General features: G+C 37.5%; 1 protein-coding gene across 1 annotated transcript; it reads left to right on the top strand.

The window, feature by feature from the left end:
• The first annotated feature begins 675 nt into the window (after window positions 1–675).
• On the top strand, window positions 676–11,309 carry LOC121323017 (sterol 26-hydroxylase, mitochondrial-like). Its single transcript, XM_041263735.1, is given in 9 exon segments — window positions 676–756; window positions 3,211–3,401; window positions 4,192–4,391; window positions 6,942–7,139; window positions 8,214–8,377; window positions 8,748–8,797; window positions 9,020–9,098; window positions 9,561–9,764; window positions 10,309–11,309. Coding segments are annotated over 9 exon segments (1,284 nt in total). The 5' UTR covers window positions 676–678; the 3' UTR covers window positions 10,429–11,309.
• Window positions 11,310–12,449: the final 1,140 nt, after the last annotated feature.

Here is a 12,449-nt window from a genome sequence, read left to right as displayed (position 1 = left end):
CCTTCTACAGTGGGGTTTTTATCAAGAAAATGTGACAGCAACTTTAATGGTTCACAGGTGGAGGCCAATGGTAAGGTAATTGTGACCTCGTTTGGGCAATTTCTTTCATCGGTGCAAACTGGGAGCTTCCACAGCACAGAGGTTGAATACTTATGCAAGCAAGATATTTCAGTTTTTTATTTTTCTTAAAAATATTTCCCAACAGAAAACCAATGTCACCTTACAATAATTGATTCTTTGTTTCAGTGTTTAAAAATAAAATATCGAGCAGAACGAAATTTCAATGTACCATTTGTAATTCAGTAATATGAGAGAATTGGTCAGGGATCTGAATACTTTTGCAAGGCACTGTGTGTGTGTATGTGTGTGTGTATATATGTATATATATATATATATATATATATATATATATATTACACACACAAGTTGATTGAAAGTAGTTGAATTTTTATTTATTTTTTATGCTGAAACTGGTGGTCTGTTATCGTTCAACAGAAACAATGATCTCTGTATTAATCAAGTTGGAGGCCCTTAGGATGGGGCAGCATCCTGTACTGATAAGGACCAAGGGGGATCCCTCTCTGTTTCCCTGGAACAGACCTGTGTCATCAGCTGCTAGTATCAAGGAGAAACAAACACCGAATACTCATCATCAAGCAAAGTGAGATGATACGTGAGATGCCTGGTTATGGAGCCTGGACTGCTTTTTATTGGTTTGCCTTGAAAGGATACCTAAAGAAATCACATAAGATGCAGGTAGGTCTTCATTACAGCAGCTCAGTAAAAGACTGACATTTTTTACTTACTTTGACACACCTGTTAAATTAAGGAATGTTTCACAGAAGTTGCATTTAACTCAAGACAAAGAAATTACAGCCATTGCCTAAAGCAAGCCTGAGATTATAAGGATATTCAGGTTTGATTGGTGCAGAGAAAAGGAGAGAATTGTAAACTTTTGTAATCTGGTAAAAACAGTTGTTCTACTCATTCCGATATGAGATCTGCTGTGACAGTGGTGCATCAAACAAATCAATAAGTAACGACAGGGAGAGCGCGTGCTATCTAATAATCGAACACATCGGTATGTTGTGAGGGAGAATTCTCAGTTTGCTTTATCTTTAACGGTGAATTCAGTAGAACTTGAAGTTTAAAATTTGAACAGAGCCATTTCTGTGTGTGACTCTATGATGCCCAAATCTCAGACTAAACTATGTGAATAATTTAGACAGTGCAGGCAATCTGATTGGTTGGGTTAAGTGGCAAATGCCGTGATTTGTTTACCACAATCGTGGAATCCTAGTGGGACTATAAAGCAGCGGACATCTGGTTTCTTTCAGTATGTCTAAATTCAGCACTATTGTGTGTTTAATAGTTATGGATGAATCCACACCTGGACTCTTCTTTCAACAGGTTGCTCTTTCATTGCACAGATCCACCCCATGGCTGCTTAGATTTTTGCATCTGCTTTGAGCAAGAAAACATGTCTAAGAAATACCATTATGTATACCATACACCATTTTGATAAGCCATCCCAGATTTCCTATGTTTTTCCAGTGAGCTGCATCAGACACCTATATCTGGTTATCCCAGGATTATCCCTTAATCCTAGTAAAACTTTGAGTATTACTTCTGTGGAATTTTGAACTTCCAGTTTTACTAACAAACAAATTAAGATGTCATAAACAGATACCTAATGAAATCACATGAGATGCAGGTAGGTTTTCATTGTACAGCAGCTCAGTAAAAGACTGAATCGTCTTTACTTTGACACACCTGTTAAATGAAACGAAACTACTATATTTGTGTGGTGATACATTCCCAAACTCAAGACAATGAAAGGACCACCATGCCCTAAAGCAGGGCTTCCCAACCCTGGTGCTAGGGACCCCGTGTGTCTCCTGTTTTTCATTCCAACTGAGTTCTCAATTACTGAACTAAACACTTAATTTGCGTAATTAGACCATTTTACTTGTTTTCACCTGTTAAACAGTTGTAGATTTCAAGTTAGCTACAACATTTTATAAGTAACTTGAACACTTTAGGAGCTGAGAACAATTAAAAAGGTCTAATTAAGCAAATTACTGGTCCAATTCAAGGTCCAGTTAAGTAATTGAGAGCTCAGTTTGCATAAAAACCAGAACACACATGGGGTTTGGGAGACATTGTCCTAAAGCATGCCTGAGATTTAAAAGCATTATGACATTAGCAGGATATTCAGGTTTGACTGGTGCAGAGAAAGAGTGAGAATTATAAATGTTTGTAGCATGGCAAGAATAGATGTTCTATTCATTCAGATTGGAGATCTGATGAAACAGCTGGGCATCCAATTAATCAATAAGTAATGACAGGGAGAGCATAGTCATCTAATAATCGCAAACCTTTTTATGCCTTGAGGCACAAGGTGAAGCGTTGCAGAGACAGAATGTTCAGTTTGCTATTATTTCACAGGCATAACAGGTTTGGTTGTCATGATTGGATGTATCCAAATTTCATCCAAGACTGGACAGATCAAACTTCACAAACTATGTCATTTACTCTTATCTGACAATCAGTGTGGTTTAAGCAAGCACTGGTAGATGAGCAGGATGAATGACTGCAAGTTACGAGGAAAAAAAAAAAAAATCATTGCAATTTAGCTCATTATTGTATGACCATAACAAACCGATCAACATCAATTCTCAACATGAATGTGGGTCACTTCATGGCAAATTAAAATAAGGTATCTGCAGTCATTAAGTTACACAGACATCACTGTCATAGCGTCTGCACTGTGTCTTTTGAAAGTTGCCTGGGTTGGACTACTTTCTTTTAAAACCAAAAGGAACCAAGGACTACAAGTTATCAGTGAATTTCTGCTATATTGTTGGTCTCTTAATGCATTATTAGTAGCTGTTTTGTCTTGGCACATATTTCAGATGTTTACTCAACACTATAGCTGTGTTACCCTGTAGATGAATTTCATGGTATGTCTATACTTTTACAACACAATCACTCATACCGATAATAATGACACTACTACAATGCATTTTTGTAGTATTGCATGAATGAATTCAGTCTGGAGATATTGGTTAACATCATGAGATAATCATGCATTTATTCAATCAAATATTCTATTGCATAATGTCCCAAAATACTTTTACAAGCTAAAATTGATTACATTAAAAACAGAATTGTTATGTTGAATAAATCAATATCATATTCCCCTCTCAGCTTATCAACAAGAAGAAGTATGGTCCAATCTGGAAAACAACAATTGGTCGGCTCAACGCCGTCAGCATTGCAGATGCAGCTCTGATTGAGCAGGTGTTAAGAAATGAGGGGAAATATCCCTCTAGAGGAGACAATAGGGAATGGAAGGAGTATCGGATTCTACGGGGATTGGAAAATGGACCTGTTCTCAAGTAAGGTTTTTTTTTTTTTTTTTTTTTTAAGCATGATTTTTAACTTGTTAAAGTTAATTTGGTAAACATTCAAATCAATCCCTGTTACTATTTCTTATGAGTTAATTGCAACTTTCTGAAGGCTGCATTGTGGTTTTGTTGTAAAATTGCATTTGTAATATGTAATGTATTTGTTGGTCAGTTTCTGTTTTAGCACATGATGATGACATCACTGAACTGTATAAGATGGACTATCCCAGTGAAAATACTGAAAAAAAGATACCCTGCTAAATCTAGGACTCTAACCTTAAAGGAATTGTAGTGGACAGTAATTCCATAAATCTTACCTCATTTGCTCTTCCATTTGCTATATACTATAGGTGTAAAAATGTGTAGTTTTGAAAGAAACTCATGTTATAGCACATGGCTATTTTCATTCTAAAACATGATTTCTGGTACTACTTAAATTTAAAGGACGTTTGTTGTGCCCTTTTTACAGGAAATCTGTTATACATGCACTTTCTTGTTCTTTTCACCTTAGCAGTGTTCTCTGGGTCCTAGCATATTCCCTCGCTGAAAGCATGTCGGTCAATAGGGAAGCAGCTGATTGGTTATTGACAGGAAAGAACTGAGGGATGTGGACCATTTCAGCTTTAAGTTTTAAGTTAGATATATAACAGCAGGATAGATTTATGGAATTGTTTTGCTGTCTGCTGCAATCAATTAAACTCATTCTATATAGGTGCAGTGATTTTGTTTTATTCAACCTTACTCTTAAAGTATACAATTTTCCTGTGGTAAATTATTTTAGGGAAGGTGAAGATTGGCATAGACTCCGTACTGTCCTCAACCAGAGGATACTGAAACCCAAGGAGGCCAAACTGTTTGACAAATCTATTAATGAGGTAGTGACAGACCTGATCAAGAGAATACAGTTTTTGAGAGACACAAAGGGCTCTGGAAACATGGTTTATGACCTAACAAATGAAATATACCGTTTCTCATTTGAAGGTAAAGTTGCATTTACTTACAAAATTACATTTTATTATCTCCAAGTAAGCAGAAATCTGTATCTGTTTTTAGGGTGATGTAGAAAATGGTTACATAGTTTTCACAAATACACATTGTTGTATACACTGTAGTAGTTCCAAAATGATGGTGGATAACAGCAAACTCTGTTTAGAAGGTAACCGTCAAACATGTCAAAACAAGTACATAAAAAGCTACAATTGATGTGTCTTTTTTTTTTTTTTTTTTGTTCAAACCCAGAGTTATCAAAAGTTTGTAAATAATGTTATTGAAAAAGCCGTGGACGACAATTTAGCAGTTTTAAGCTCTCAATGAGAATTTTTACAAAATATTTGTGTTAAATCGTATCAGTGGATTAATTTATTAAACTGAGTAAACACCTGAGAACAGGTTCCCATTTATAGTGCTAATGTAAAATTAGATTTTTTTTATGTACACTACGGGTCAAAAGTTTTAGAGCACCTCCATTTTTCCAGTTTTTATTGAAATTTACGCAGTTTAATGTCTCTGTGTACTCTGAAATTAAAGCATAGAACAAATAAACAATTGGAGATAAAGAAGAAATCATGGAATCATTTTGTTTAACAAAATTTAATCTAAATTTTTGACTCATCAAAGTAGCCACCTTTTGCAGATATAACAGCCGAACACACTCGTGGCATTCTTTCTACAATGGAAATCAAATATTGCGGAAAGTTCTTCCCAACATTGTTGCAGAAGTTCCCACAAATGTGTTGCACTTGTAGGTTGCTTTGCTTTCACCCTTCTGTCCAGTTCATCCCAAACCAGCTCGATGGGGTTTAAGTCTGGAGACTGTGATGGCCAATCCATGATTTGAAGCCTACCGTCTTGTTGTTTTCTTCTAAGGTAGTTTTGACATAGCCTGGAGGTATGTTTTGGGTCATTATCTTGCTGTAGGATGAACCCCTGACCAACTAGGCGTATACCAGGGGGTATTGCATGGCGCTGCAAAATGCTGTGGTAGCCGTTTTGGTTCAGGGTGCCACTCACTCTGTGCAAGTCGCCGACTCTGGATCCAGCAAAAGAGCCCCAGACCATCACGCTTCCTCCTCCATGTTTGACAGTTGGTGTCACACACCGAGGAACCATCCTTTTGCCTACTCGACGGTGTACAAAAACCCTGCGTGATGAACCGAAGTTTTCAAATTTTGATTCATCAGTCCATAAGACCTTCTTCCAGTCTTCAGTAGTCCACTGGCGGTGCTTCATGGCCCAGGCAAGCCTTTTTTTCTTATTTTGCCATCTTAGCAATGGCTTTCTTACTGCCACTGGACCTGTCAAACCTGCAGCTCGAAGTCTTCTCTTCACAGTTGAAACTGAGACTTGCTTACTTCGACCAGTGTTAAGCTGTGCTTGAAGCTGTTGTTCTGTGAGCCGCCTATCATGCAAACTGTTGACTCTCAGAAACTTGTTTTCTGATTCTGTTGTGGCTTTGGGTCTGCCAGACCTCTTCCTGTCAGAGTTTCCAAGTGCCTTTTGATGGTGTAGGAAACCGTACTCACTGACACCTTGGCTTTGCAATTTCTCTAAAGGAAAAACCTACACTTTTAAGGGTTATAATGGTGTGTCTGCCTTCCTTTGTTAATTGCCTTTTTCTCGCCATTATGATAGCAATATACTACTTCATGCAGTACAATACTGTCCAAACAATGCTTAAGAGGGTGTAGTAACACAATCTGTTCCAACACTGCTTTTATGCAGACAGAGGGTTTGTAAGTAATCAACAAAAGTTGGGACACCTGTAGGAATTGTTAGCATCAACTTTCAAGGCTTAATTTAATTCCATTGCTGCAGAACAGCTGTAAGTTGTTAATCCATTACTTGTTCCCTGAAAAAGGCCTTTTTGTATAACTCTGAAATATACATTATTTTTCAGTTTTTGGTAACCTAAACTTTTTTTTTTTTTCCTCTGGCAGTTTACCGCTTACCTTTGTACCATTTCAGGTTATTCACTGGACTTGAACTGCTTAAATTTCAATAAAAACTGGAAAAGTGGGGGTGTTAAACTTTTGACCGGTAGTGTAGTTTAAATTTAAGATGTACTACTGTCAGTGATAAACTGGGTATCAATGTGAGCTAAAATGTTGAAAAAGTGTTTATATTTCACATACACACTGCAATAGGCTGAAACCATTAACAGTGTTGCTATTGGAAACAAGGAATTTGCCAAGCCGTGGACATTTATCTGTGACATAACAGAAGGTATTTTTTTTAGCTCACGGCTGGCTCAAAATTACTGCAAAAGTACAATAGTATGAGAAAGAGCTGTATACGATATCTTATTAGGGTTACTGTCTGCTAGTAATTGACAAACCAGCCAAAAAATGCCTTATTGACAGACCAAGTAGCTAATTAAACCTCTCCCATGTCTATTAAATGTAATAAAATAGCTCCAAGTTAAAAATACTACAGTTGGTACTGCTAGGAAATGAATTGTTTGCTTATGCAGGAAATTGCTTTAATCATCCAGTATCATGTTCTGATGAGATTGTTAATCTTCATCTCTACCAGGTGTCTCTTCTGTTGTTCTGGAGTCTCGACTGGGGTGCCTTGAGCCCAGCATTCCTAAAGAAACACAAGACTTCATCAATTCTGTTGGCACTATGTTCCAGATGTTTGCCATAATCATGGTTTTGCCGAAATGGACTCGATCTGTACTCCCATTCTGGAATAAATACATTCAGGCCTGGGATACAATGTTCAGCTTTGGTAAATCTGCATTGATTTGATTCAGAGTTGAAGACCATGTTAGCAAGTACATGTCCCTGAAATGGATAAGTAAATGCATCATGCTAGTGGTTGATTAGAAATGCTCAGGGGTGGTTGGGATATCAGTTGTTCCCTTTGTTGCTAAGTTAAAACATTAAGTCAATGTGGTAGTGTAACTTTTTTCCTTATCGTAAGCTACATTGATATCTTACGTTAACCGCCTCACACATAGGTGTAATTTACACGGGGGACATGCTCCCCTCACTTTTTCATTATTTCTGATAGAATAATCTTTATGCATGCCCCCCCCCCCCACACACACACACACTTTTGAGTTACGCCACTGGCCACTGGCTGTGTTATTTTGTGTATTGACCCAAAGTGTTTGCACAAATACAACAAGGTTTAAGTTTAAGAAACTTTATTGGCAGCATGCAGTTCAGAATGGTATAATTACCAGTTCCGGAGACCAGAGGGTACTGCAGTCTTCTTTTCTTTCTCTGGTCTAACAAACTTGCTTATATTTATACAGCCTTGTTTACGTCTTTCATAACCACTTCTTTATTTCATCCAGTAGTCCACATTGTTCTGCACCAGTACTTATGTTCCATAACACTTCCTTGGTCTTAAAATCTGCTTGTTTTCAATATTCTGTTTTCTTCAAATCTCTATCCCTTAAGCCAGTAGTTTATTCTGCACCAAAATATTGTGGGGCACACATTGACAGTAAAGCCAAAAGAAATGTAACCTGGGTGATATTTTCATGATCTGCTCAATGATTTGGTGTAGATGGCTGAAATTGTTTCCTCTTCCATGTAACAAAGGCACCCATCTTAATAAAGCACTTGATAAAGTGAAAAAAAGAAAAAGCTTGCTAAAGGTATTCCAATCCCTGTCACTGTACACATGCGTTACAACACAATGCCGTAATACGTGTGAAAATGCAGCCAGTTAGTGGTAGTGGGTGATGTCATTATCAATGAGTTTGAACACACACACCAAAAAAAAAAAAAAAAAATTCAAGACCTGTTTTACTAATTGCTCCGTGTTCTTTTTGTATTTATTTTTTTCTAGCAAAAGCTAAAGTTGACCAAAGATTAACTGACATTCAAGCCAAGCTTCAGAGAAAAGAACCTGTTCAAGGAAACTACTTAACTTACTTACTGTCATGTGATAAACTTAACCAATCAGAAATCTACAGCAGCATCACTGAACTCCTGATGGCTGGGGTGGATACGGTAAGTATGTAAACCAAAAACAGAGTGAGGAGATAAGTGAATGGTACACCTGAAGTCTGGTTTGAATATGGACAAAGTACCTTTAAAAGTAAAGCAACAAATGTAGTCTCTTCATATGATATGATATTTTATATATATATATATATATATATATATATATATATATATATATATATATATATATATATATATTTTTTTTTTAGACTTTAAGAATATTCAAGTTTATTTCATGTACCCTATCTACCATCTGGCAGACCGTTCCCTACCCTTCAGAAGGCTGTTCCCGACAGGATGGTCCTCCACTAGTCACAAAGAGGTCTCCCGGCTAGACTATCCATACAGCACATGAGCGTGTTACTGGAAACATCAGGACCTGGATTAAATGCCTTTGGTAAAAGCTGTTGTTAAGGAAGTGTTGAGGTGATTGTCGTATTTAATTGGAAATAAACGTAATGGCTATTTCGCCCTATAGCAAACATATCATGAACTTTAAGTGTTAAAAATGTCATAGAAGAGCTTATGTTTTCGAAGACATTGCTCTACCTGGTGAATTATTCAGGCACAGGTAATTGTCAAGACATTTTGGAATAACATGTCCCCAGTGTTGTGGTTTGGTATCTTGCTGTTTATTTATTCACATAGGTTGTATCCTGTTGTACCTGAAAATGGAAGAATTCTGGAAACAGACATTGTTCTTGGCGACTACCACATACCTTCTCAGGTATTGCATTAATGTGTACTTGGACCACCATTTTATTTTTCACCTTTGTAGTAACCTAAATATTTAACATTGTGTTTTTTTTTATTAATACAGAGTAAACCCAGTAGCTTATTTGAGTTCAAAATTCAGTAGCACAGCCAGTTCTAAGGGGAATCTCTTCAAGCATGCAAAATGGGGAGGGGGTATACTTAGGACACTGCACACAAGAAGATATAATTATTTGTTTTACAGTGAGTTAAATACTATGTATGGTTATTTTAACTTGTTTAGAGCTTTACTTTATCTGCCAGGTGTTTTATGTTTACTCTAAACAGCAGTTTAGATTGAATAGAAGAAGTTTTGATTGGATTTGAAGACCATAGTAAAGTCATCGTACAACGTACTTAGACATGCCACTGGAGTGTAACAGTTTGTACAAATAAGAACAAACTAAAAATGTAATGCTAATGTTTGTCTTTGTAGGTTCTCCTTGTCATGTGTCATTATGCTTCCTCAGTGGATCCATCTGAATTTCCTGATCCATTAACATTCAAACCTGAAAGATGGCTGCAGAAACAGGAGCTCTTAAAACCACACCCGTTCAGCTCTATCCCGTTTGGATATGGAGTCCGAGGGTGCGTTGGCCGGAGAATAGCAGAGCTGGAAATGTACCTGGCTTTATCAAGGGTAAAACTGCATATATAATCCGGAGATAGTGGGTGGTTTCTGAATGTGTTTCACTTGTGCAGCAACTACACATTCCTGCTTCAACAACTCTGTGTTCACATTAGAAATGAAGACTAGTCTACTGCAGCTGACATTTTATTTATTTCTTTTGACATGTCCCTTACTATTTCAATTTGAGTTGTTATCATTGTTCTCTAAATTTACATTTTAACTATCTTTGAGCTGCTCTGAAGAATCCCCTGGGCTGGGACTGAACAGCCTTCCCTGTTCCTTTTAAATCATGTATAGATACTCTGTCTATGAATGCAGAGTAGGTGGGGCCTGGCAAAGTTGCTAGGTCATGTTGTTAAGATTCTTCAGATAAGCTCAGAGCCAGGTTAAAGGCAGATTTAGAGAACAATTTCAATACCTCCGTATTGGAGACGCATTACCCAGAACCAAATACAAACACCATGGAAACTACAGGAAGGACTTTTGAAGCGAAGTATTGTACTCTTTAAAGAACAATGTCTATCACAGTATTTTAAACGTCTTTCTTTTGCAGCTGGTGAAGCAATTTGAAATCAGAACTGATCCCAAAGAAAAGGAAGTCACTCCCATGACTCGGCTTCTAATAGTTCCAGGATCTCCCATCAACCTCCAGTTTCATGATCGAAACCCATGAACTAAAATTTGAAACCTCTAAATGATTATGTAAAAGTAAATGTATAACCATTTTTTACTAATGAATCCATTCAGATATACTTTACAAGGCTAACCATTTCCACCTTTTAAAAAACCTGATAAAGCCTGTAGTTTAATTATATTATGTGTAGCTTAATATTAGCTATCTGGAAAAGTGAGCTGTACTGTTTATGGTAAGTACAGTATCTAGGTCGTATCAAAGGTTATGAAGACTATAAACAGTTATTGTCAAAATACAAACAGTGAAGAGAAATGACCTTATGTGTCACCATAGAACCTTAATCTGTTGGTGTTCAAAATTATGTTAAAAGAGGAAAATTAGTGGCTTGAAATGTGCACTGGTGCTCTGAACATTGGTTAAACCCCCTGAGAGAACTGAGCATCACCCTGTTCACTGCAGGGTTCTACTTTACCCTGGTATTGTGAGGATGGGGGAGGGGGAGTGCAGGAGTATCAAGTGAACACTGCTTTTAATACCTTACCCTTGCTCAGATACACCAGGCAATGCAAATTTGTCCTTGGGTTTTTAAAATCATTATAGTATTGATTTGGATGTTATGTATTCATAAATCAGGTACAGTAGACACATATGTCAAGAGTTCTTCATCCCACTCTATGATCATAATTAAATGCCCATGTCAGTTTAGTCGGAGCACAATCTTCTTACCAGCAATACTCAGTGGCCTTTTCAATTAGTTTAGTTATTTTCTTTCAATAAACAACATTAGCTGAGAATAAACCACAATGCTTTTAGAAATCAGCTACTTGTGCCAGGTCACACACTATCCATTTGCAAAAAATGAATACACTATGTAACACAATTTTTGTTCCTGGGTAGTAAGTGTTATTTCCTAATTGCTTATGCCTCAAAAGCATAGAAAATGGCTATTATTCCCCACAAACTTTGCTTTTGTGACCAGGACAGTGATATTTTGAAATGTACCTATTTCCAATGAGAAAACGGTCTTTACGTTCACTTAGTCAGAAAAAAACTACATATGAATCCAAATTAACATGTATTTATACTAAAGTAATACAAAAATGACTACAAAAGATTTAGAAGTGAGTAGTTTTTCGGGATTTACGATTATACTGTAAATCACTTTCACGAATCAGCCCCCAAATGTAGTCTTCCATCATGTTCTCGTTATACTGTCCTTGGTAGCGGCGTTCAAAGTCCAGTATATCCTGGTAGAAGCGCTCGCCTTGCTCCTCCGAGTACGCTCCCATGTTCTCCTTGAATTTATCAAGATGAGCATCAAGGATATGGACTTTGAGGGACATCCTACAGCCCATTGTGCCGTAGTTCTTCACCAGAGTCTCAACAAGCTCCACATAGTTTTTGGCCAAGCCGCTTTCTCCTTACTAGTGAGCTTCTTGGGGAATTCATTGCACTCCAGGATCTTCTTTATCTGTGGTCCGATGAAGACACCGGCTTTGACCTTTGCCTCAGACAGCTTAGGGAAGAAGTCTTGAAGGTACTTGAAGGCTGCCAACTCCTTATCTAGAGCTCTGACAAATTGTTTCATAAGGCCCAATTTGATGTGCAGTGGTGGCATCAGTACCTTCCAGGGGTCCACCAGTGGCTCCCACTTAATGTTGTTCATCCCCACAGAGAACTCTGTCCACTGTGGCCAGTCCCGCCTATGGTAGTGCGCCTTGGTGTCCCTGCTGTCGCAAAGGCAAAGATAGCAGGGAAACTTGGTAAAACCGCCTTGGAGACCCATCAGGAATGCCACCATTGCAGCCTCTTGATGCCATCTCAGAAAAATGCAGATATGTATCCACTTAGGCAGCTGGAACTAAACTGAACTGGTGGGCTTAAGGCCCCTGTATTTATACTACTATTTATATTACTGGAAAGTTCTAGAAGTTACTCCAAGTTTACTCAGCACTGAATCTATCTGGAATGTTCTGGAAAATAGGTAAATTTCAAAATATCACTGTCCTGGTCACAAAAGCAAAGTTTGTGGGGAATAATAGCTGTTTTCTATACTTTTG

This window comes from Polyodon spathula, chromosome 11 (assembly GCF_017654505.1).
Source record: "Polyodon spathula isolate WHYD16114869_AA chromosome 11, ASM1765450v1, whole genome shotgun sequence".
NCBI lineage: Eukaryota > Metazoa > Chordata > Actinopteri > Acipenseriformes > Polyodontidae > Polyodon > Polyodon spathula.
This window is presented reverse-complemented; position numbering and strand designations above follow the sequence as displayed.